The sequence below is a fragment of the Sorex fumeus genome, unplaced genomic scaffold (assembly GCF_029834395.1).
Source record: "Sorex fumeus unplaced genomic scaffold, SorFum_2.1 ptg000007l, whole genome shotgun sequence".
Lineage (NCBI taxonomy): Eukaryota > Metazoa > Chordata > Mammalia > Eulipotyphla > Soricidae > Sorex > Sorex fumeus.
The window spans coordinates 48,843,811-48,871,007 of record NW_026606064.1 but is presented as its reverse complement, the minus strand read 5'-3'; the positions used below and the strand labels follow the sequence as shown (position 1 = coordinate 48,871,007).

At 44.2% G+C, this 27,197-nt stretch overlaps 1 protein-coding gene across 1 annotated transcript in view; it reads right to left on the bottom strand.

The window, feature by feature from the left end:
* Positions 1–26,948, bottom strand: part of ACBD3 (acyl-CoA binding domain containing 3) — a 48,753-nt gene extending 21,805 nt beyond the window's left edge. The window contains exon 1 of the mRNA XM_056139019.1: positions 26,600–26,948. Within this exon, the coding sequence (XP_055994994.1) occupies positions 26,600–26,885 (286 nt within the window). The 5' untranslated portion in view covers positions 26,886–26,948. The remainder of the gene's footprint in view (positions 1–26,599) is intronic.
* Between the last annotated feature and the right edge of the window lie 249 nt (positions 26,949–27,197).

Here is a 27,197-nt window from a genome sequence, read left to right as displayed (position 1 = left end):
ATCACACATACTTTCAAAGGCTATATTCAAAACACATCTATCTCATTGAGGCAACCTGACACAGAACGGGCTTTGGAATCAGTTTGTTTAAATCTTATCTCAGATATTTCCTAGTGGTGCAACCATTTAAATCTTTCTGTTCACGAATGTTTTAGAGGTAACAGACTATTAGAAACTAATTAGGGGCAGGAGTTATAGCACAGCGGGTAGGGCGTTTGCCTTGCATGCGGCCGACCCGGGTTCGATTCCCAGCATCCCACATGGTCCCCCAAGCACTGCCAGGAGTAATTCCTGAGTGCATGAGCCAGGAGTAATCCCTGTGCATCACTGAGTGTGACCCAAAAAGGGAAAAAAAAAAAAAGAAAAAAAAAAGAAAAGAAACTAATTAGACCCTTTCCCTTCATATTATGGCTGACAAGGCAGGTGTCCAATGGGAAATTTAAGTCAGTTTAACCTGGAAAGACTTTACTACCATCAACAATCAAAAGTGGTATGGGAAAATGGGGACTCCTGTTTCTCAGGGAACAGCTCTGCTTCTTTCATAAATGGCAGAACTACTGATGAATAGATATTCACATTTCAAAAACGGGTGGGGGTGGGCAGAAAGTTAAGATATGGACACAGTCATCTCCAAAGTAAAATCATCAATGGTGAGAGAATATGGGTAAAAAGAAACAGTAGAAAAGAATTTCAACGCGTGGGGTAAGAGATGTAGCTCATCAGTGCAGCATCTGCCTTGCATGCATGAGGCCTTGCATTCGATTTCTAGCGTCGCAAAGAGTCCCAAGATGCTCAACCTCATTGGTCAAGAAAAATAGAAATAAAAACAGATATCAAGACACCCTTCTTGACCAAGTTAAAAAATAAATAAATAAAAGAATAACAGAGACTGGAAAGATAGTATAGCAGGTGAGGCGCTTGCCTTGCACACAGCTGACCCAGGTTTAATCCTCCGTATTTCTAAGAGTCCCCGGTGCACCTCCAGGTAATCCTTGAGGGCACAGGCAGGAGTAACCCCTGGGCATAAGTTGGGTGCGGTGCCAAAACATCAAAAACAAAAATTCCAATGCATCTCTATATAACACAGGCACTCCCGAATTCCTAAGTACTCCCTAATGTGTAATATAGGAAGCAGTTACAAAAGTACTCATTATGGTAGTTTTCTTGTTAGAAAAGACTCAACAATACTGCACAGTGGAAAACGTGGTGTATGTTGACTACCAGACTTGACAGGGAACATTATCAAAAGAAATTACAAAAAATTATACATGGAAATGGCACACAATATATTCCATCAATTCCGAGCACACACTTCTGCATCACCACCGCACACTTCATCTTTTCTTGGAGGGGAAAAAGGGCACCAGACACTGCTGTGCTCAGGGATTCACTTCTGGCAGTGCTCAGGAGATGACATGTGATACTAGAGATCAAACCAGGGTCAGTCATGTACAAGGCCTTATCCCCAGTACTATCTCTGCAGCCCCAACACTTCACCTTCATAAAAATCAAGTAGGTTCAATAACCTATGGCATCTTATAGGTATACTTGTCACTTTAATTTCTTATAATTATCAATAGTGGGCGTTAGGGACTACAGAATTTCAGGAATACAGCATGTTAATTACACCTATTTATATGTTCTACAGGTATATTTATACCAATGTAAATGCAAAGAAAAAGAATCTAGAAGTTACATCAAATAGGAAAGACCAAGAAAGTGGAAAGAAGCAAGACGGCAAAGAGAAATGTGGTTTTACTTAAAAGAAAATGCTTGGAAGAACAAGTATGAGGCACTGATTTTGGGGAAATGCCCTGAAAAAAACTAGTGGGGAAGGATTAAAAAGGAGATTTATGTGTATGTATGTGTGTGTGTGAATTTCTAGATTTTTTTTCTTTTTTTTGCTTTTTGGGTCACACCCGGCAATGCACAGGGGTTACTCCTGGCTCATGCACTCAGAAATTACTCCTGGCAGTTCTCGGGAGACTATATGGGATGCTGGGGATTGAACCCGGGTCGGCTGCATGCAAGGCAAATGCCCTACCCGCTGTGCTACTGCTCCAGCCCTGTATTTCTAGATTTTTAAAAAATTTATTGTTTGTTTTGGGGGGTCAAACCAAGGGATGCTCAGGGATAGTTACTCCTGGCTCTGCACTCAATAATTATTCCAATTACTTCTGGTGGTACCTGGAGGACCAAATGAGATGCCAGGGACTGAACTCAGGTTGGGTGTGTGCAAGGCAAGTGTCTATCCACCGCACTATTGCTCCAGCCCCATAGATATTTTATTTTTAAAAACAAATGTAAGCACATGCAATACTTGGAAAAATATTATGGAAAAAAATAAAAACAACCAATCATGGCACTGACCTCATTTTATAAAAATTGAAACTCAGTAATTTGTGACCCATCGGTTTTTACTGATGAGCAATTATCACTAGATAATGAGCAACAAGGGCAGGAACTTTCTCTAAAGTGCTTAGAACACAGTAATAGCTCACCGACTAAAAGGAAATTCCCGTTTCAAAGCCTAATGCTTAGAATTCTATTTTATTTTTTATTTTTTGCTTTTTTTGGGTCACACCCGGTGATGCACAGGGGTCGCTCCTGGCTCTGCACTCAGGAATTACCTCTGGAGGTGCTCAGGGGACCATGTGGGACACTGGGAATCAAACCCGGGTCAGCCGCGTGTACCCGCTGTGCTATTGCTCCAGCCCCTAGAATTCTATTTGAATCAATGATGAATTATGTAAGTTTTTCCAACGTCTTAGGTTGACCAGTAATTGTGTCTTTTAAAAGTCCAACACAGGGACTGGAGCAATAGCACAGCGGGTAGGGCGTTTGCCTTGCACCCAGCCAACCCGGGTTCAGTTCCCAGCATCCCATATGGTCCCCTGAGCACGGCCAGGGGTAATTTCTGAGTGCAGAGCCAGGAGTAACCTCTGTGCACCGCCTCTGGGTGTGACCCAAAAAGAAAAAAAAAAAAAAGTCCAACACAGGGGGCTGGAGCAGTAACACAGCAGGTAGGGCATCTGTTGCAGCCGACCCGGGTTCGATTCCCAGCATCCTGAGCACCGCCAGGAGTAATTCCTGAGTACATGAGCCAGGAGTAACAAGCCCTGTGCATTGCTGAGTGTGACCCCAAAAGCAAAAAAAAAAAAAAAAAAGTCCAACACAGGACCAATGAGACAGCTCAAAAGACTTGAGTGCATGCCTGGCCTGCACAGAGACCCAGCACTGCTGGGGAAGCCCCAAAATATCAAAACCAATTCTAATGTAGAATATAATCAATAGAGTCAAATTAATTAGAGTACATATCACCAAAATAAATGGTTTGTTTTTGGTTGGGGAGTGGGTGGGGAGATCGGTCCCGTTCAGCAGTGCTCAGCAGCTACTCCTGGCATAATGCTCAAAGATCATTCCTGCTGGTGTTCATATGTGGTGCTGGGGATCAAACAGGGGTTAGCCACATGCAAAGCAAGCACCTTATCTCCTGCACAGTCCCACTCAAAATACACCTTTAACAAACCTAAAAGAACTGCTTTGTGCTTCATTCTCTTCCCAATAAAATTCTTTTTTTTTTTTTTTTTTTTGCTTTTTGGGTCACATCTGGCAATGCACAGGGGTTACTCCTGGCTCTGAAGTCAGGAATTACTCCTGGCAGTGCTCAGGGGACCATATGGGATGGTGGGAATAGAACCCGGGTCGGACACGTGCAAGGCAAATGCCCTACCCGCTGTGCTATTGCTCCAGCCCCCAATGAAATTTCTAAAAACACAATGCTGAAAAACTTTCGTAGCAATAAAACTGTGGTATACCTATTCACTTGCTGAGTTCAAGTTATTTAAAAAATCCAATGGCGGGGATATGGTGCCGCCAGCAGGTCAATCTGTACCTGTGAGGCGAGTGCATCAGCAGCTTCATGGCGCCTTCAGACTTCCAGATACCCCAAAATTGCTGCTGTGCCTTTGGCCAGACCCCCAAAACTTGGGGCAAAGTTTACCAAGAAAGTAAACGGCCAAAAGTTAGGTGTGTGGGAAACACACCCACAAACCACCTCTGGCTCAGCTATATAATTGGAGGCAAGGCCTCTTTGGTTCCTGATTGAACTGCTTAATGGACATGATCCCAGAGACTCAGAAACGAATCTCAGAACCCAGTGGCTTTAGGTAGAAATGCGTCTGGTCTCTGCAGTAGGCTACTGGTGCTGGGCCAACCAAGGTGGGAATAGGTTTCATGCCTTGGCCTGTTCCCCCTGGCGGCCCAGTGACCGCCATCCATCTGAGGCCACTGGATAGTCACATTTGGGCCCCCAGTGATGAGACACACAGGGCCTCCCGGGATGGGGGTGGAGCCGGGCTTGTCCTCCCCATCCTAACGAGACCCCAAGTCATCGCCCACAAATGGCCTCTCTGGATCCTGATCAAGCTGCTTAATGGCCATGATCCCAGAGACTCAGAAAAAAATCTCAAAACCCAGTGGCTTTTGGCAGAAATGCATCCGGACTCCACAGTACGTTACTGTCGCCGGGCCACCCCAGGGAGGAAAGGGTGTTGTCCCTCCGACTGCTCCCTTTTGGCGACTTGGTGGCTGTCATCCTCCAGAGGCTACTGGACAGTCACGCTTGGGCCCACAGTGACGAAACTTGTTGGGCCTCACTGGATGGGGGGTGGGGTGGAGCCGGGCCTGTCCTCCTCACCCCAACGAGACCCCAAGTCATCGCCCATGAACGGCCTCTCTGGCTCCTCATCAAGCTGCTCAATGGCCTTGATCCCAGAGACTCAGAAACAAATCTCGAAACCCAGCGGCTTTTGGCAGAAATGTGTCCAGATCCCGCAGTAGGTTACTGTTGCCGGGCCACCCCAGGGGGGAATGGGTGCTGTCCCTCCGCCTGCTCCCTCTTGATGACGTGGTGGCTGTCATCCTCCAGAGGCCATTGGACAGTCAGGCTTGGGCCCGCAGTGACGAAACTTGTTGGGCCTCACTGGATGGGGGGTGGGGGGGAGCCGGGCCTGTCCTCCCCACCCCAACGAGACCCCAAGTCATCGCCCATGAACGGCCTCTCTGGCTCCTCATCAAGCTGCTCAACAGCCATGATCCCAGAGACTCAGGAGCAGATCTCTAAACCCAGTGGCTTTTGGCAGAAATCCCTCCAGATTTAAGTGTTAAAATTTCAGAATTTCAAAACCACATGGTCCTACTGCAGCCACACATTGTATGTTATTCATAACCAGCAACAGAACACAAATTGTCTATTGTTGCCTTTTCAGCAGATCTGAGTGTTGGGGTAAAATCTCAAATAATGGTGGGTCTGGTGTCGAAATAGTGAATGTGATCAAAGTGGACAGAGAGTAATGTGGAAATCATCTGCCCCACAGGCAGGGGGAGGGTGTGGGATGGAGGTATACTGGGATTTTTGGTGGTGGAGAATGGGCACTGGTGAAGGTACGGGTGTTTCATTGTATGAATGAGACTTAGACCCAAAAGCTTTGTAACTGCTCTCACGGTGATTCAATAAATAAAATTATAAAAAATGGAAAAAAAAAGGTAAGGTGGAGTTCATGCACAATTCAATCAGCTAATCAGTGGCTGAATAAATAGCAGTACTCCTACAAAAAAAAAATCCAATGGCAGGTCAAAGAGATAGTATAGGAACTAAGACTCTTGTATGCGACCAACCCTAGTTCAGTCCCTGGCACCCCCCCAAATATGGTCCCTCAAGCACCATCAGGGGTGATTCCTGAGCACAGAGTAAGGAGTAAGCCCAGATTACAGTCAAATGTTGCCCCAAAAAAACCAAAACAAAAGACAAGAGGTAATGTAACTGAGTAAAAGCAGTAGCAACCAAATATGTACAAACCCCTTGGTTATTAACAGAAATAACAAAGGGAAGAAAAACAGAAAAACATTTTTATTTATTATTATTATTATTATTTTTGCTTTTTGGGTCACACCCAGTCGATGCTCAGGGGTTACTCCTGGCTTTGCACTCAGGAATCACTCCTGCGGTGCTTGGGGGACCATATGGGATGCTGGGAATTGAACCCGGGTCGGCCGCATGCAAGGCAAATGCCCTACCTGCTGTGCTATTGCTCCAGCCCCCATTTTCTTTAATTTTAATAAAACAAAACATGCCCTTCCACTAGCATTACTGTTACTTAGCACAAACTGTCACTGTCTGTCACTGTCCTCCCATTGTTCATCGATTTGCTGGAGTGGGCCCAGTAATGTCTCCATTTTTGAGACTTGTGGTTACTGTGTTTGGCATACTGAATACGTCATGGGTAGCTTGCCAGGCTTTGCCACGCAGGTGAGATACTCTCGGTAGCTTGCCGGGCTCTCCGAGACGGGCGGAGGAATCGAACCCGGCTAGGCTGGGCTGGCTGAGTGCAAGGTAAACGCCCTACAACTGTGCTATTACTCCAGCACAAACTAATACTTAAAAAAATTAAAACCTTCCCTCTAAGATGAGGCACATGACAAGACTGTCCACTCTCACCACTTCTATTTAACATAGTACTTGGCAGTACTTGCCATACCAATTAGGCAAGAAAAAGATATCAAGGGCATCCAGATAGGAAAGCAAGAAGTCAAGCTCTCACTATTTGTGGATGGTATACTTTATTTAGAAAATTCTCAAGACTCTACAAAACAAAAGATTTGTATAGCAAAGTAGCAGACTACAAAATATGCAAAAGTCCATGGCTTTCCTGTATGCAAATAGTGAAAGAGGACAGGTATTTAAAAAAAGCCCCAGGGGCTGGAGAGATAGCACAGTGGGTAGGGCGTCTGCCTTGCACACTGCCAAGCCGGGTTTGATTCCCATATGGTCCCCTGAGTACTGCCAGGAGTAACTCCTGAGTGCAGAGCCAGGAGTCTGTGCATCGCCAGGTGTGACCCAAAAAGCAAAAAAAAAAAAAAAGCCCCATTCACATTTGTTCCTCAGAAAATCAAGGACCTTGCAATCAGCTTAACAAAAGAGGTGAAACAAAGAAAATAACAAATACTACTTCAAGAAATAGGAGCGTACACAAAGAAATGTAAACATATCCACTGCTCATGAACTGGGAGGATTAGTATCATTAAAATGGCAACACTGGGGTGTACCTGCAGGGTCAGTGCATCAGCAGCTTGGTGACTTCAGGCTTCCTGACATCCCAAACTTGCCACTGTGCCTTTGGTTGGACCCCAACAATTCGGGACCAAGTTTACCAATAAATTAAATGGCCAAAATTTAGGTATATGGAAATCATGCCCACAAACTCACAACCAGCTCAGCTATACAAGCTCATTTATTGGCCTTATTTCAGAGACCCATAGATAAATCTCTAAAGAGGTCAAAAGCCACAGTTAATATTGAACCCGGGCATGGCTGAACAGACGGGTAAATCGGGGGGTGGGGGGAGCGGGTTGGCCTGGTGGCTTGCCCAAGCAGAGGCCCCAGCAGTCACTTGCTTCCACAATCCAAAATCACCGCCATATTCCTGGCCTGATTCCTGTCTCAGGATGGATCACACCAAGATATAATCTGCTGAAAATTTTTGTATGCGGGTTTTGTGACTGAAATTCTCCAGGCTTTCTCGGGGTCAGGATGGGTTACCTCTCCCCTCCCCACCCCCACGCCTCTGTACTTCGGGAAGAGTCGGCAGTCACATCTACACCCCAAGGTGGCCACCCAATTGAAAAGTTACTCCAGCCTTATCATCCTGATGAAAATACCGAGTGCCCTGAACAAACACCATGACCTCTTAGCACCTGTATTGCAAACCATAATGCATAAAAGGAAAAGGAGAGAGAGAGAGAGCAAGAAGGAAAGCGCCATACAGGGAGGCAGGGGGTAAGGGTTGGGGGACGGTGGTGGTGGGAAATGTACACTGGTGGAGGGATGGGTGCTGGATCATTGTATGACTGAAACCCAATTATGAACAGCTTTGTAATGGTATTTTGCATGGATAGCCAATTTAAAAAAAAAAAGTAATGTGGAGTTCATGCCCAGTTCAATCAACTTAATCAATGGCTGAATAAATAGCAGTACTCCTACATTAATAGCACTGCACTGCACTGTTCTCTCGTTGTTCATCGATTTGCTCAAGCGGGCACCAGTAACGTCTCCATTGTGAGACTTGTTGTTACTGTGTTTGGCATATCGAATATGTCACGGGTAGCCTGCCAGGCTTTGCCAAGCGGGTGAGATACTCTTGGTAGCTTGCTGGGCTCTCCGAGGGGGGTCAGCCAGGTCATCTGCGTGAAATAAATAAAATAGCAATATTCCCGAAGACATTATACAAATTCAATGCAGTCCCATGACATTTTTCAAAGAAACAGATCAAACACTCCTGAAATTCATACAAATTAACCCCCCTCCCCCCAAATAGCTAAGACAATCCTTTGGAAAAAAAGAAGATGGGAGGCATCACTTTCCCCAATTACAAACTGCTATAAAGCATTAGCAATTAAAACAGCATGGTACTAGAATAAAGACAGATTCTCAGATCAATGGAATAGAGCTGAATATCCTGAGACAGACCATGAGGAAACGGTCAGTTAATCTTCAGTAAAGGAGAAAAACAGGAAGTGGAAAAGCCTCTTTAACAAGTGGTGCTGGGAAAAGTGGTCAGCTACATGCAAGTATGCCACACACAAAAGTCAAATCAAAATGAATTAAAGACACTGATATCAGACCTGAAATCCATAAGGTACACAGGGGAAAGTGCAGGCAGAACTGTCTGACATTGAAGCTAAAGGCATCCTCAAGGATGAAATACCACTGATCAAGCAAGTGGAAGCAAAGATAAACAAATGGGCCTACATTAAGACGCTTCTGCACATCAAATAAAATGACCGGGGTACAAAGACAGCCCACAGACTGGGAGAAATTATTTACCCAACACTCATCTGATAAGGGGTTAATATCAAAGATATAAGACAATGGCAGAACTTCACAAGAAAAACACCCAACCCTATCAAAATATGTGGGGAAGAGATGAACAGAAACTTCCTCAAAGAAAAACTATAAATGGCCAAAGCACATGAAAAAATGCTCTGCATCACTAAACATCAGGAAGATGCAAATCAAAATGATACATCATCTCATATCACAGAGATTGGTACACATCAGAAAGAACAAGAACATCCAGTGCTGGCACAGATGTGGGGAGAAAGGGATTGCTGGTGGGAATGTCAACTGGTCCAACCTTTTGGAAAACAATAAGAACATTTCTAAAAAATCTAGGAATTGAGCTTTCATTTGGTCCAGCAATTCCACTTCTTGGAATATACTGCAAGGGTCCTAAAACAGAATGGAGAAAAGACATTTGCATCCCTGTGCTCCTTGCAGTACTATGTATAATAGCCAAAATCTAGAAATAACCCGAGTTCAAGAATAGATGGCTGGATAAAGAAACTATGGTATATAAACAAAATGGAATATTACTCAGTCATAAGAAAAGATAAAGTCATGAAATTTGCTGCTGCATGGAAGGACCTAGATAGTATCATGCTGAGTGAAGCTATTCAGAGGGAAAGACACTAACACAGAATGATCTCTCTCATATTTGGGATATAAAGATACATCATGGTCACTGTCACTATTACTGTTCTTCCATTGTTCATTGATTTGCTTGAGCGGGCACCAGTAACGTCTCCATCATGAGACTTTATTGTTACTGTGTTTGGCATATCGAATACATCACGGGTAGCTTGCCAGGCTTTGCCATGCGGGCAAGATACTCTTGGTAGCTTGCCGGGCTCTCCGAGAGGGGTGGAGGAATCGAACTCGGGTTGGCCATGTTGGTTGCGTGCAAAGCAAACGCCCTACCCACTGTGCTATCGCTCCAGCCCACATCATGGTAGAATAATGAATACCTGTAGACAATGGAAACAAATATGAGAACTGGTATTCAGCAGGTAACACACCACTTGAGGGAGCTGGGGAATAGAACAGGGAGGATGTGAACTCTTTGGTGAAGGAATATTAAACTGGCAGAAGGAGGTAGCGCTGAAAGGTGGTAAGATGTTGTGTATGAGACCTTGTCAGTAGCAGTACTGTAAACCACGTACAAAAAGATATTATAAAAAAAAGCCTTTCCTAGAAGCAGACTGGTGGGAGGAAGGCAAAGGGTAGTGAGGGTCCTTGGTGAAGGAAAGTGGATACTAGTGAAGGGATAAGTGTAATACTGTATGCCTGAAACACAATCACAAATAACTTTGAAATATATAATTTAAAATCACTGTTAAGATTTTTTTTTTGGCAGCTTTTTTTTGGGTCACACCTGGTGATGCTCAGGGTTTACTCCTGGCTCTGCACTCAAGAATTATTTTGCTTCAGGGACCAGATGGAATGCCAGGAATAGAACCCAGGTTGGCAGCATGCAAGGCAAACAACCCTACCCTACACAGAGATGTATTATCTCTCTGGCCCCAGTTACAGTCAGATTTTTAACATTTTGTTTGCTTGTTTTTGAACCACACCTGGGAGGACTCAATGCCTGACAGAAACAAACTGAAACCAAAACCAAAGCACCAACCTATGTCATTTTATCTTGAGTCTTATAAAAAAGGGAACCAAGGCCCAGGGTTAGCTCAGTTGTAGACCTTAGACATGAGGTCTGGGTTTGACCCCTGGTACTGCTCCACATATTGACAGTGATCCCAATAGCACAACTGTACAATTTCCAGTGAACCACAACCAAGTGAACAGTTTCATCTAATTTTATGTTAATCAGTATTTATTTAGATCAGTGTTTCCAACAGTGGGCATTACTTCCCCCTCCAACACCCTATCATTAAAGGAATACAGGGAAGGAAAAATTTTTAATTTTAAAAAAGGGAAATACACCACTAGCGATTTAAGGAAATAAAAGCATGGCAAGTCTAAGAAATAGTGGGAGTAGGCTGCATAACAAAATAAAACTTCCTTAAACTGTTCAGTCAAGATTCCGGGAATTTCATTTTGTTTTTGGTCTTAAAGAAAAATTTAAGGGTTGGGGAGATAGCTCAACAAGCTGGATCCATGCTTTGCATGCAAAAACTCTTGAGTATGTGGGGGCCGGAGCGATAGTACAGTGGGTAGGTCATTTCTTTGCCTTGCATGCGGCCGACCCGGGTTCAATCCCTGGCATTCCATATGGTCCCCCAAGCTCCGGTGGGAGTAATTCCTGAGTGCAAAGCCAGGAGTATCCCCTAAACATCGCTGAGTGTGACCCAAAAAAAGAAAAACAAACAAACAAAAAAACCCCCTGGGTAAGAGCCCTGGCACTTCATGGCCCGGCCCCCCTAAGCACTGAGCTTAGAGTAGCCCTTGAGCACTGCTGAAAGGAGGATGGAAGTGAAATTTTATGAAAGTGGGTACTGTGATCTAAACTAGTTTTCCAAACTTATTTGACTTATTTCCCCTTTCCAGGGGAAAAAATTACTCAGCAATACCTTGAACATCTACCTTAAGAGAACAGAAAGAGACACAGCAACAAAGAAGAAAACCGGCTGGAGGGCCCCACAGCTCCTGGAGGATGCTCTGGGCCCCAAAGAGAGCAGATATCACCGGGAGGTCCCAGATGGGGTAGGTGCTGCCGTTCCACCTTCTCCAGATGGAATCCTGGTGACCATGAGCTTCTACAAGCATGGCTCTGGCATGCGGGTACCAGGACATTTTTTCTGAACCACCCAGCCGCATGAGCAGCCGCACGACATTTCCTTATATGCAAAGTGATCAATGGAAAGTAAATGACCCTGCCACAGAGGCAGGGTGGGATGGGGGGTGGGTGGGATACCGGGACCTGTGGTGGTGGAAAATGGGCGCTGGTGGAGGGATGGGTGTTTGATCATTGTACAATTGAAACCCAAGCACAAAAATTTGTAAATCTACAACTGTACCTCATGGTGTTTCACTAACAAAAATTTAAAAAAAAAAGTAAATGATGGAGAATGGGTACTGGTGGAGGGATGGGTACTGGATCATTGTATAACTGAAACCCAAGCACAAAAATTTGTAAGTCTACAAACTGTACCTCATGGTGTTTCACTAATAAAAATTAAAAAAGAGAGAGAGAACAGAAAGAGACCCTCAGTTGCACCCAGGGCTACTGCTGCACCCTGATAGATCTAGCAACCCCTGGAAGATTGGGGAGGGGAGTAATGCCCACTACAGGAAACACTGATCTAAATAAAGACTGATAAAACATAAAATTAGATGGAACTATTCACTAAAACACCAAATACTTTTCTGATTAGTCATGTAATCCACACTCAAAAGAATTAGTATTTACTGCAGGGAAATTATGTGAAGCTGACAGGGCAGTGGGCATGAAAAAACGCCCATTTAATCTATGACTACTATTAATTTTAACAAAGTATTCATTCCTTTGCAGGTGAGAAATTTGCTTATTTCAAACATTTAATGGTGTCAGCTAGGTCAGGTGAAACAGGAGATGGTGAGGAAATAAGCAAACTACCAATTATTCAGCAAAGCGTGAATCTTAACTCGAATGCTCAAAACAAACTGACTCATCGAGAGGCAGGTGAACTTCAGGATCTGGGAATGTTCGTTTTTATTAACCCCTTTTTGTGTTTGACAAAAACTGAGGCTGTATTTCCAACACAAAGAATTGTTCAGAAGATAAATTTGGGGGACGCTCCTGCTGCCAGCAGCACTCAAGAGCTTAAGGTTCACTTCCAGGACTTTGTAAACTGGATGCCTGGGTTCAAATTCAAGCATCTCAGTCACCTGAGCACTGCTGGGAGCAACCCTTCCAAAGCACCCCGGGTGAGGCCCAAACACCAAAGGGGCTGCGAGGGAGGGAAGGGGGAACTTATCCAGTCTAACTTCAGTTTGATAAAAACTAAAATACAATCAGGGTTGGAGCAACAGTACAGCGGGCAAGATGTTTGCCTTGCCATGGCCGGACCCAGGTTCAATCTTGGCATCCCACAGGGTCCCTGAGCACTAACAGAAATAATTCCTGTGTGCAGAGCCAGGAATAACCCTTGAGCATGGCTGGTTGTGGCCCCCAAACTTATAAATAATAAAATGTAAAATATAAAAAGCTGGGAGTTTGGGTTTTTTTTTTCTTTTTGGGTCACACCTGGTGATGCTCAGGGGTTACTCCTGGTTCTGGTTCTGCACTTAGGAATTACCCCTGGCGGTGCTCAGGGGACCATATGGGATGCTGGGAATCGAACCCAGGTTGGCCGCATGTGAGGCAAACACCCTACCCGCTGTGCTATCACTCCAGCCCCAAAAGCTGGGAGTTTGAAAAACGAAAAAATAAACATCATTTTTTTTTGACGGGGGTGGTGGCTGGGGTCACACCTGGCTGTGCTGGGGGAATATATAAACAAGTATCCTACATGCTGTACTATCCCTCTGGACCCTCTTCTTCTTCTTTTTTTTTTTTTTTAAATTTTTATTAGTGAGACATCATGAGGTACAGTTGTAGACTTACAAATTTTTGTGCTTGGGTTTCTTTCTTTCTTTTTTTTTTTTTTAAGGGAGGGTGGCACACTGGGAAGTGCTCATGACCCACTAGTAGCTTTGTGCTGAAGAATCACTCCTGGTTGCCTGGGAAGTGATATGAGGTGATAAGAATTGAACCCGGGTTGACAATGTGCAAGGCAAATGCCCTACCCACTAGACTATCTTTCTGGCCCCGGGCCCCCCAATTTTTTTTTTGGTTTTTTTTTTGAGGGCACACTGGTGTTGCTCAGGGGTTACTCTTGGCTCTGTACTGGGGGGACCTTTGGGATGCCTGGGATCAAACCCAAGTTGGCCATATGCAAGCTCCCTACCTACATACTACTACTCTGACCCCCTTTAAAATTTATTTTAAAATTTAAGCAGCAGGAAAAATTAAGATAAAAACTTGAAGGAACAGTTAAAACAGTGAAAATTATTGCCTAGGAAGAAGTGTTTTGGAGACAGAAAAAACAGGTAAAAGATAACAACTCTTAATTATAAATTTTGTAGTACAACTTGGCCTTTTAAATTTTAAATTACTTGGTTTGGGGCTGGAGGGCTCAAGAGGCTGGAGCGAATTCTTTGAAGCAGGCGCTCTGGGCTGGATCCCGGGCATCACAAGGCCCTATGAGCACCACTGGTGTGGCTCTTCCCTGCCAAACCAAATGAAGAAATCTCTGGTTTCTATCTTCATAAAAAGATTAAAATTAATAAATTCACATAATCACTTTTTGGTAATCAGTTCATAGAACATATGTGGTTGGCAGAATAATAAAAGATGTTTCCAGAGCATGTAAATATATTAGATTACATGAAAAAAGAGGGGGATTAAATCTGTAATTGCCCTTATCCTGCAGTACCCACATGGGTTCTATAAAATCACAAAGGTCCTTATTAATGGAAGGGGGAAAGAAGAGTCAAAGAGACCTTTGAAGATGGAGCAGACTGTGCAGATGAAGGGGCCACATGCCAAAATAGTTAAGTGATCCCAGAAGATGGAAAAAGAAAGGTTACAGTTCTCCCCTAGAGTTTCTAGAAGGAACACAGCTCTGCTGACAACCTCATTTTAACCCAGTGAGACCCATTTTTAACTTCTGCCCTCCTAAACAATGACAGTATGTGTTATTTCAAGCTACTAAGGAGCAGTAGAAATTAAATAAATTTAATATCCCATGCAATGTATTTCAAAAGCAAAAAGAAATGATTTCTAGATAATAATCTTACTAAATAACTAACTTTATAGTTCTAATAAAGATAGCTTCAATCATTTGGTAATGGCATTCTAATCAGATACCAATACTCAAAGTTCTGAAAGATTAAAATCAAGTGAAATTAATTATACAAAAGGTTAGTCATCCCACACCGCAATTGCTAAAATTAATCTGAGACAAATAATATTTTTCTCTTAATCTGTGGAGGTAAACATTATTTTAATGTCCTTTCTAGACTTTATTTTGATGAAAGCAATGGGTTGCAAAGCAAAACCAAAGCTCAGAGCCTTTCCATACATTCACTTGGCCTAATATTGGCCATAACAATTTAAAAATGAATACATTATAAGACATGACTTTTAACACCAATAACCTAAAATGTAAGAAATAAAAAAACAGCATTTCTGTATGTTAAGGAAGTTATCTACTCAAACTACTACAAGTATAAAATATTTTATGTCTCATAGTGAACACAAAACCTGTAATAAATACACAAAATATTAAAAATTAAGGAATCAAAGCATATCTACCTAGCAACTGCCAAACCAAGCACAAATACTTTCTGGTAATAGGAATTCACTATTCTAAGGAAGTCTGTCTATTCCATCTTTAGGTAACTGTGATATTTAATCTCTTTATTCTCAGTTGATCGTTCTACTTACCAGGGCTGAGCTGCTACTTCTATTATTTTTTGGGTTTGTTTTCTTTATATTTTGGTCACACCCAGCAGTGCTCAGAGCTGACTCCTAGCTGTGCACTCAAGGATCACTTACTGGTGGACTTGAGGGATCCTTGAATAGTTCTGAGGATCCAAACTAGGTTGGTGGCATACAAGGCAAGAGCCCCAACTGCTGGACTATATCATTGGGGTATACCCCAGGGTTACTTCTTATCTTCAGCATTAAGTTAAATTCTTCTCACAGATAAGACCTCAAAAAGGGCCATAAAACATTAGGGCTGGGGAGAGAACTCAAAAGTGTATGATTTGCAGCACAAAGGAGGCCTGAGTTTGATCCTGGACACCACAGTCCCCAAACATAACTGGGTATGACCCCCTTCCCCAAGCACAGAGCCAGTAGTAACAGTCCCTGAGCATTGCAGTGTGTGACCCCAAATCCAAAAAAGGGTCTCACAATATCCATGTTTGCCATGGGTTCTCTATTTTTAGGCCAAACATTCTTATTTAACCATATGAAACCTATAGCTAAATCCCAGACCTGCAATTTATTACATCACCACTGACAAGTTATATATTGAAGTTTCAGTTCTGTTATCATAAAATGATTGTATTAGTGTTGTGTGGGTTAGAAATAATGGTGCCCCAAATAAAGGATGTTTGGAGGATCCTCCCAGGAGGGGAGATGCATGTCGAAAGTAGACTATGGACTGAACATGTTTGCCACTCAATGCCTCTTTTGCAGACCACAACACCCAAAAGGAGAGAGAGAACACAGGGGATTGCCCTGCCACAGAGACAGGGGGGATGGGGGGATGGGGGTGGGAGGGATATTATCCATGGTGGTGGAAAATGGGCACTGGTGGAGGGATGGGTATCTGATCATTGTATAATTGAAACCAAAGCACAAAAAATTGTAAATCTACAACTGTAAAAATAAAATAAAATAAAATAAAGGGAACCCCCCCCCCAAAAAAAAAGAAATAATGGTGCCCAAAGTCTTGGCATACAGTGCCTGCATGGAGCAGATCTTGACTAAATAGCCGTTATTAACAATAATATGGCAGGGACTCATCCCCACTTTATACAATGTTCTCTTCTGAATGAGCTCTAGTCTTTAACGCCAACAGACAATACTTCAAACTGAAAGCAGAATCCAGGAAATGTATGATCTGCATAGGAGAGCATAGGACAATCTCTTCCTTTCCTCCTCTAGATAATATATTTCTACCAATGCAGTCTAAAATTAAATGTTTTCTGTCCTGGTGCTATCACACCACCATTTCAGATACACTATACTTCGAATAAAATGATTTTTTATACATACTAAAATTAAAACAAAATTTCTGGGCTGCAAAAAAACCCCCTAATGAATAAAATTTTAACCTATTTCTAAGAAACTATAATATAATGCAGTATTTCGAAGTCAATGAATAAAAAACACTGCCTAAAATATATACTAAGTGCTTAATAAAAGCTGGCTTCTCATTAATTCAACATATCCCATAATAAGTTTTCAATTCTCTCTCCTATTTAATAACATAAGCAGCCACAGAATACCAATTTCCTGGTACTCTGCTAGTTCATAAACATATGTAATTCCTTATAGTATTTTGTTTTTGTGTCACACTCAGTAGTGCTCAAGGTATATTCCTGTCTCTGGCAGGGACTGGGAAACCAATGGAGTGCAGAAGACAGACTCTGGGTCAGTTGAGTGCAAGGCAAATGTCCTATCTTCTGTATTATCTCTCCAGCCCCAATTTACTTATAATCTTACAATGACCCCGAGCAAAAAAAAGGGGCAGAGTACGCAATGGCAGAACCAGAAAAGTACCCCAGGTATTGCTGACACCAGAGCTCGTTTTCCTTAAGAGTGAGCCAGAAAAGTGGGCTCAGATCTCTGCCTAACACCATGCACAAAAGTAAGATCAAAATGGATTTATGACCTCAACATCAGACCAGAATCCATAATGTTTATTGAAGACAAAGTCGGCAAAACTCTCCATGATATTGAAGCTAATGGTATCTTCAAAGATGTCACGCCACTGGCCGAGCAAGTGAAAACAGAGATAGACAAATGGGACTATCTTAAACTAAGAAGCTTCTGCACCTCAAAAGAAACAGTGACCAAAATACAAAGACAGCCTACAGAATGGGAAAGGATATTCACCTAGTACACATCCGACAAGGGGTTGATATCAAGGATATACAAGGTACTGGTTAAACTCCACAAGAAGAAATCACCCAACCCCATCAAAAAATGGGGTGAGGAAATGAACAGAAACTTTCGCAAAGAAGAAATTCGAATGGCAAGAAGGCACATGAGAAAATGCTCTACATCACTAATCATCAGAGAGATGCAGATAAAAACCACAATGAGATATCATTTCACACCACAGAGACTGGCCCACATCCACAAGAACAAAAGCAACCAATGCTGGCGCGGATGTGGCGAGAAAGGGACCCTCCTTCACTGCTGGTGGGAATGCCGGCTGGTTCAACCCTTTTGGAAAACAGTATGGACGACTCTCAAAAAATTAGAATTTGATCTGCCATTTGACCCAGCTATAGCACTCCTGGGAATATATCCCAGAGAGGCAAAAAGGTATAGTCGAAGTGACATCTGCAATTGTTTGTTCATTGCAGCACTCTTTACAATAGCCAGAATCTGGAAAAAACCTGAGTGCCCAAGAACAGATGACTGGTTAAAGAAACTTTGGTACATTTACACAATGGAGTACTATGTAGCTGTTAGAAAAGATGAAGTTATGAAATTTACATACAAGTGGTACTACATGGAAAGTATCATGTTAAGCGAAATGAGTCAGAAAGAGCGGGATAGACACAGAAAGATTGCATTCATCTGGGGAACATAAAGCAACAAAAAGAGAGACTAACACCCAGGAATGGTTGAGATTAGTACCAGGAATTTTGCTCCATGAATGGAAGGCCAGCCACACGTTCTAGGTGAAAAGGAAGCTCAGACAGAGAAGAGAGCACCAAATGAAGGGTGTTGTGAGGACCCTCCCAGGGTGGGAGAACCATGTTAAAAGTAGTCTATAGACCAAACATGATTGCCACTCAATGCCTCTCTTGCAAAACACAGTACCCAAAAGAAGAGAGAGAGAACAAGGGGGAATACCCTGCCACAGAGGCAGGATGGGACGGGGGGGGGCGGGGGGGGGGGAATGGGGGGAGGGATGCTGGGACCCATGGTGATGGATGACGGGCACTGGTGGAGGGATGGGCACCTGATCATTGTATAACTGATACCCAAGCACAAAATTTGTAAGCCTATAACTGTACCTCATGGTGTTTCACTAATAAAAAAAAAAGATTGAAAACAAAACAAAAATAAAATAAAATACCTGATTCTAAGCATAAAAAAAAAAAAAAGAGTGAGCCAGAGAAGCTCTCAGTTTAAATGTTAAAAATGAGGGCTAGAGAGAGAGGACAGCAGGTAGGGCAACTCCCAGAATAGTCAACCCAGACTCGATCTCCGATATCCCAAGCCGACCCCTATGCACTGTCATGAGTAAATTCTTGAGTTCAGAGTCAGGAATAACCCCTGAGCTTTGCAGAGTGTGAGCCTGTACCCTCAAAAAAAAAAAAAAAGATTAAAATGGACATTTCAGGCCAGGGAGAAAGCTCAAAGGTCTACAGTGGATGACTTGCATGTAGAAGCCCCAGTTCAACCCCCACACCCATGATCCCCACATACATTTTTAGTATGTATAAAAAAGCATTTCACCCCCTTAGCACCTTAAGGTGTGATCCAGAAACCCTCCAAAATTTAAAACTAAAAGACCCTATTATATCCTTTGGGTGCTGGTTACCAATGTGTTTGCACTTTGTGAAAATTCATCAATTTTTATGCATCAATACCTTTATGCATGTGTGGTTAAGTAGGCAAATGTTAAAATCACTATCACTGTCCTCCCATTGTTCATCGATTTGCTCGAGCGGGCCCAGTAACGTCTCCACTGTGACACTTATTACTGTGTTTGGTATATCGAATATGTCACAGGTAGCTTGCCAGGCTTTGTCGTGCGGGCGAGATACTCTCACGAGCTTGCCGGGCTCTCTGAGAGGGGTGGAGGAATCGAACTCAGGTCAGCCATGTTGGCCTCATGCAAGGCAAACGCCCTACCACTGTGCTATCGCTCCAGCCCATTAAAATCACATTAAATGTACATATATTAACTTATCCTTATATCCAGCTGTCAAAAAAAATTAGTTCATTTCAAATTTAATCTGAATGAGGCTGGAGAAACAATACATGAGTGAAAGCATATCCCTTGCATGCTACTGACTCTAGTTCCATCCTCAGCACAAGGTCCCCCAAGTATTGCCTGCTGAAGCCTTGGAGGGGCAGCAAACACAGCTAAGCTAGGTAATTCTCAGCACTGCAGGGCATGAAGAGCACTGTATCAAGCCCTTGAACTGAGCACAAAAGGAAGGGCAGAGGGGCACATGGCACATCATAAAATGAAATATGAACTAACAGACATAAACTCTGATGTCTGACAAGCATCATTTTATTTTTTTCTTTTTGGGTCATACCCAGCGATGCACAGGGGTTACTTCTGGCTCATGCACCCAGGAATTACTCCTGGTGGTGCTTGGGGGGGACCATATGGGATGTTGGGAACTGAACCCTGGTCAGCTGTGTGCAAGGCAAACACCCTACCCTCTGTGCTATTGCTCCAGCCCCAGCAACATTATTCTTGGTGGCTATCAATTTATTCATTCATTTAGGTTTTGGGGCCACACCAACTGGTGCTCAAAGCACAACATGCAGTGCCAGGGACTAAGAGCAGGCTGCATGCAAGGCAAATGGCTTAACCTCTGTACTATCTTTCCAGCTCTATAAATTTATTTCCTACACCTATTGTTAGGTCTGTAAGTCCTACACTACACACTTATGTTTAAAGCTAAAGACAAGAAAAAATAAGCTCAAAATTTTAATGCTCAATAATAACAAATAAATTTGAAATTACCTGAAGCTCAACCACTACCATCTAGGAGGAACATACCAAATACATATAAATCACCAAAGTATAAATTATACTGAGCTACATCCTCAATCACATAAAGTATTTTTATGAGCCATTTTTTGGCCCAGAGATAGTACAGGGGATTTGGTATTTACCTTGCACTCAACAGACCTTGGTTGGATCACTGGCACCCCCATATGATCTCCTGAGCACCACCAGGTCTGATCCCTAAGCAACAGAGCCAAGACTAAGCCCTGAGTACCTTAAGGTGTGGCAAAAAAACAAACAAACAAACAACAACAACAACAAAAAACAACCCATGAACCATTTTCTGAAAGTTCGTATAGTTGTATGCTGAAAGGAGACCATGCCTGCCCCCCCAAATGAAACCACTTCAGCATGTCAATATAATTCTGTTTAGTAATTTAACAGTGTAATAATCTACAGCAATGCTAGCAGATATGTATCTGCATCAACAATTCCATGAAAATGGACCAAGACTAATTCCTTCAAATTCAATTCCAAATTTCCTTTTATATAGCATGCCCTCAAAAATATGCCTGGGCCAGGGAAAACGGGCCCGGAGAACTGGTCACAGGTTGTTCAATGGTGTGGGAGATGGAGGGCAGTTAAGATACAGCAGGGTTCATTATGACAATACTAGTTGGAAATGATCACTGTTGAAAACAGGTAAACGGATATAGATAACTTCTCAGCATCTGTATTGCAAACCATAATGGAGAGGGGAGAGGGAGAGAGGGAGAAAGGGAGAGAGGAAGAGAGAGAGAGAGAGAGGGAGAGAGGGAGGGAGAGAGAGAGACGCTTAACACAGAAACAGGCTACTGTGGCGGGGTGGCTTGAAGCGGTGGGAGGAAAACTGGGGACACCAGTGCTAGGAAATTACAATGGTGGAGGGATGGGAAATGGAACTTATATGACTGAAACGCAAACACAAACAATTTTGTAATGCTCTATCTCATGGTGATTAGATAAATATTTTTTAAAAATCATACATCATAAAAAATATACGCCTGGCGCAAGAGAGCTAATACTGTAGGCAAAGGTGCTTGCCTTGCATGATACAAAAACCCAGGCTTGATCCCTGGCACCCCATATGTCCCAGAGTCCTGTTAGGGGTAATTGCTGAGTATAGAGCCAGGAGCAAGCCCTGAGCACTGCTGGGTATCAAAAACCCAAAAACATATGACAGTTTACTGAAAAGTCTGTAAACAATGCTTAATGCAGCAGCAACAAACATCTACTCTTATCACTAAGATGAATCCCTTCAAGTGCCTTTTCCATGAAAAGAAACCACATTTTACAGAAATGGCTGATTTCCTGCTGAGGAATGAACCTGGAACATCTCATGTTAGATAGCAAGGAAGTATTAGTCATGTCAAAAACACTTAAGAGACAATTTGAAAAGGCTTCCACTTGGTAAAGATGTTACAATTTGAGCAGCTAAGGGGAAAAATCAAAAATTTAAAAGCATAAGCACATAACATTTTAAAAAAAAACTGACACTTTTTGAGACTGTTAGAAACAACTATTTTGAAAATCAGTTAAGGAAAAGCAGCATTACTTTTCCTTTTCTGTTGAAACTGTGCCCCAAACCAAATAGTATAAAAGGAAAAGCATTCCACTGGAGTATAACTAGAATATCACCAGTATGAGTTAAAAAATAATCAATACTGGGGCTGGAGCAATTGCACAGTAGGGAGGGCATTTGCCTGGCATGTGGCCGACCCAGGTTCGATTCCCAGCAACCCATATGGTCCCCCCAGTGCCGCCAGGAGTAATTCCTGAATGCAGAGCCAGGAGTAACCCCTGAGCATCGCTGGGTGTGACCCAAAAAGAAAAAAGAAAAAAACAAATAATAACCAATACATCAGCTACATGAAGGCCGTTCAAAAGATCTACATTGTAGTAGTAATAGTACTTATCCTATCATTTGGGATGAGGGACATTCAGCACTACTCCTGGGTCAGTGCTTAAGGGTTGCTCCAAGGGGCGCTTAGGGGACCATGTGGTGTTGGGGGATTGAACTCCACCCCCCACCCCCACCGCCCACCCCACCAGTCTCCTGTATGCAATAGTATTACTGCATAACTATTACTCTGGCCCCCATATCAACTGGGGACATTTAATTCAGTCATTTGGAGGTAAATCTTCCCATAACATTCAATCTTCCAAATGTGGAAGCATCATTATATAGTGTTTAAAAAAAGAGATTAGTCTCAAAATTTTTTGTGTGTAGATAAAACCAGTTTAGTCATCTAAGAAATGTTTCTGGAACTAGAGAGAATACAGTGAGTAGGGCACCCGCTGCGCTTTGCCTAACTGCTTTGTAAACTGCCTCCTAACACCATCCCTAGTCTCCTTCAGCATTCTGAGGGAAGTACTCCCAGGTAAAAGCCTTTCAGTGTGCATACAAACTTGTACTAATTACTTCAGGAATTTGGCTTGTCTTTTTTTGAACTTTTGACCACAAGAATTCAGAGCAGGAGATTTCTCCCACATTTTACTTTCCCAGCTATCTAAAAAATCTGTAGTTTTTCTGAAGTGCATAAAAATTAAATCTAAAATTTTTCCATTAGCTCTATGGATTTATTTACATATCTATCTAACTACATATATGTGATTTTGGGCCACAGCTGGTGGTGCTCAAGGCTCTGAGTTCGGAGATCACTCCTGGCAGGGCTCAGGGTATCATATGGGTTGCCAGGGATCAAACCTGGGTCAGCTGCATGAAAGGTAAGTGCCTCAGTTCTTTCTATTTTCAAGCATATACATGAAAAAAAGTCAAAACGGGAGAGAGTAGGGCAGGCTGCTCTGAATACTTCTCTGAGGACACCATCAGAACGCAGGGTTCCTATTCGCTTTTCCTTTCCTGTCATCAGCATCAGAGGGCACACTAGGGGGCCAGAGCGATAGTACAGTGATGAGGGCATTTGCACCTGGCTGAGGTCAAACCACTGCCTGAGCACCACCAGGAGTGATTCCTAAGTGTAGAGCCAAGAGTAACTACTAAGCATTACCAGGTGTGGCCCTCCCACCCTCCACAAAAGGCCATAAATTTTTTGGAAAAAAGGAAAAACTAGTTTCATAACTGAAGAGACAGTAAAGAGGGTAAGGAGCTTGCACTATATGCAACTGACCCAGGTTCAATCCCAGACACCACATAGAGTCCTGGAGCATTGCAGGAGGATCTCTGAGCACAGAACCAGGAATAAACCCTGGGCACCACTGAGTGTGGTCCAAAAACCAAAAATGGAATTTAGGGACTAGCACTGGCTAGTGACGTAGCTCAGGGGTAGAACATTTCCCTTGCCTGTGTGAGGTCCTGGGTCAGGACTCTGGCGTTGACTGTACACCCTTCCCACCCACACACAGCACTGGGTGTGGTCCAATAACAATAACAAAATAAGAAAATGTTTAATCTTGCTAAACTACAATTGGGCAATTGTTCCTCCCATTAGGAACCTTCAATGATTCCTCACCATATAGAAAGGAAAACTACTTGCAATGGCATTCAAGTCTGCCCCCTGGATATGTCAACCCAACTTTCCGGTCCTGAACTAGTACTTCCTACTTGCTATTTCCCAGATACACACATGCCTTGCCCCTTCATTCCCCTGCCTGGAATGACATCTATTTCCTTGATCTTCCACTTTAAACTGCAGTTGTCACTGGGCACTTAGTCTCTCTCTTAGACTCTTTATTACTATTAAGTTCTATTACTATTAGTAAGTTGTACTATTCATTTACAGTGTTAACACAACGTAGAATGCTATAGTTAGTACTTACCTATCATTATCAGAAGCTTAGATAGTAAATACATTTTCTCATATTTTTCATCTAAATTTTTTATCTTCATAAAATTAACCAAGTATATAGTTGAGATAGTGGGTTTAGATATCAGGTTAACAATGACTGTGATAGGGATGATGGACATACTGGGTTCCTAATTCCCAGTCCAAATTACTCTCAAAGGAAAATATTATCTGTGCTTTTAAGACTCATACTCTTACCCCACAGCAGAAGATAAAATGTAATGTTTCTAATTCTTGTGGGATACTTACAAAACCACAAAACAGTGATCTATTAGAAGTCTTTGCAACACAAAAATACCAAGCTGGAAAGATTCACACATTACAACAAAGGCAGCAACACTTGACTCACTCCAGTTTCCATAAATCTTACGCTGCTTCTAGACCCTTCTTTCCCTTCAAGCAGGAATCTCATGTAACAACAGTCTTCACAACTAAGTAATAATGACCCACAAAGAAAGGTAGTTTTTAATGCTTCAGTGCTGCTTTATTTCTCCTTTTAAAGTACTTGGATAGTGTATCTGAGAGTACAATAGGAAAGGAGGGAACTGTAATTATCAATGAAATGACTGAAAGCTCTGAGCCTTCCTTCCCTACTGGTACAGGTTCCTTTAGGCGTTCTACTACTAAACAAACATGCCGAGTTTGGATCACTAAATCTTAAACCAGAGACATCAAATTTCACAGAAACAACACTCCTTTGCTATAAACAGAAACTTAGTCTGGAAAGTTCATTTCCTAGGTGCTTATATAGCATATAGAATCTAGGCTACCTGTTCCCAAAGAAATGTTTCAACCCACCAAATGAAGATATAACTTATCTTAAAGAGATTCAAAGAATTAAATTAGATCCCCCCTTTTTTTGGGGTCACACCTAGAAATACCCAAGGGCTCACTCAAGACAGGAGGGAGAATATCACTCTTAGTAGTGTTTTGGGAGATGATGCCACATGGAGAGAGAACTTAGGCCTCCTGCAAAAATTCACCCACTTTTTAGCCACATAGCAAAAGCTAGAACTAAAGAAGCTAGGAGTAAACAACTAAGAAGTTGTTTCTTTTCTATCCTTAGACACACTTCTGTTATGTTATACCTTAATCTTAATGAACACTGGAAAAACATATTCCAAGAATAAAAATTTAAGGGAAAACGTAGTTCTATGCTGCATAATGATACCAGGGATTTTAATATGAGTGCTACTACAGCATCCCTGCAGGAAACTAAATTTACGCCAGTGACCCTCGGGTCAAGCGATCTAAGCCCCATTAGCCATTACCAATTCCCCAAGCTGGCTGGCGAGAAGAGAGGGCGGAACTCACTGTCAAACGACAATGAGTATTTCAAGGGCAAGCTTTTTAATTTAAAAGACAACAACAAACTTGGCATGAGCAAATGTTCGAGAACCGTCTGGGCCTCTTACTCCTCTGCTCGACTTCAAGTTAGTTTGCTCGTACACAATTTTTGCAGGTATCACGCCCTTGGAACTACTCGGATAGCAGCAGCAGGTAAACTATGTACTCCGAGAGACACTTCTCTGGGAAAAGTGTCATAAATACGCTGTTCTGGAATGTACAACTGGTGGGGGGGAGAGGGAGTGACCTAGCAACCACTTTCAAAGTTTCACTGGCTCTCCTCGACCATCCGCCCCACGAGACCCAAATGTCAAACTAACGGGCTTTTCCACCGACAAGATCACGCGGCTGATCACACCGAGTGACCCAGTGAATCACCCGACTTCAAACGGTCCACACAGCAGGCAGACACACTACGCCGACTGCGAGACACTGTCCAGAAACGCGAAGAGCACTGCTGAACCTCGTCCTACCAAAATGATCCGGAGAGCGCGGTGGCAAGGGCTGCAGGAGCCCATCCCGAGCGGCCGTCGGCCGGTGGGGCGCCAAGCGCCTGGAAGTTACGAGAACAGGGAGGCACCCTCTCTCTTCAGGGCCGCCGCACAGGCTCCCCGGGAACGTCCTTGCCGAACGCTTCCTTCCCCGACGCCAAAACGCCGCCAGGTGATTCGGCTTGGCTGTTCCCCGAAATGAATGGGGTGGGGGGGGGGGAAGGGGGCTCGCGGAAGCCCGGGCACGGCTTCCACTGGGAAGATGGGTTCCCACCGGCCGGATCGGACCTGCCGCGCCACGGGCGCCGAGAGGAGGCCAGCGAGGGGGTGAGGGCGGCAAGAGGCGAGACCGAGCGGGGCGAGGGGCTTCCTGCTCGTCCCCGGCCTCGGGGAGGACACTCGAGCCGCCCGATCACGCCCAACGCCCCGGCAACCCGGGGAACCGAGACGCTCGAACTCGAAACCAAGGTTCCAGGGGGGCGGGGGGTGTAACCGAGAGGCCGGGCGGGTGGTGACAAATTTCCGTGGCCCCCAGAGCGGAGCTCCGGTGCCGGCGGGTCGGGCCAGCCGCAGCCCCGGCCCGCTGCGGCTCACCTTTGAAGAAGCGCAGCGCCAGGCCGTAGAGCTCCTCCAGGCCGAAGCCCCAGCGCTGCTGCAGCCGCCGCGCCTCCTCCGCCGCGCCCCCCGCCGCCGCCTCCCCGGGCTCCGGTTGCTCCCCTCCGGCGCCCGGGCCCCGGCCGGCCCCAGGAGGCGAAGGCGGCGGCAGCGGCGGCGGCAGCAGCGGGGCGCCTTCCGCGCCGGGCCGCTCCTCCGGGTCTGGGCTCAGCGTGAGGCCATCGACGGAAACCTCCAGTCGCTCCGCGTTCAGCACCGCCGCCATCTCCGGCTGCTGTGCCTCCTCAGCGGGGACAGGAGGCGGCCACGTATCGACTTCCTGCTGACCTCTGACCTCCGCTCACCCCCACCGGAACTTCCGGCGCCGCGGAGGCGCGCGGGGGAAAGGGCTGAGGGCACCGCCCCTCGGCGACCACCTGCCACGCCCCCGCCTGCCCCCAGCGCGTTTCCTCCCAGCGCGTGCCTAACCGCGGCGTCCTTCTTTGCCGCCGGTTCGGTTCGGGTTTCGGTGTCCCCCGGAGCGGGGACGTGTAGCCGGGGCTGGGTCTGGCGAGCGCGCCCCGCTCCAGGTTGGCCA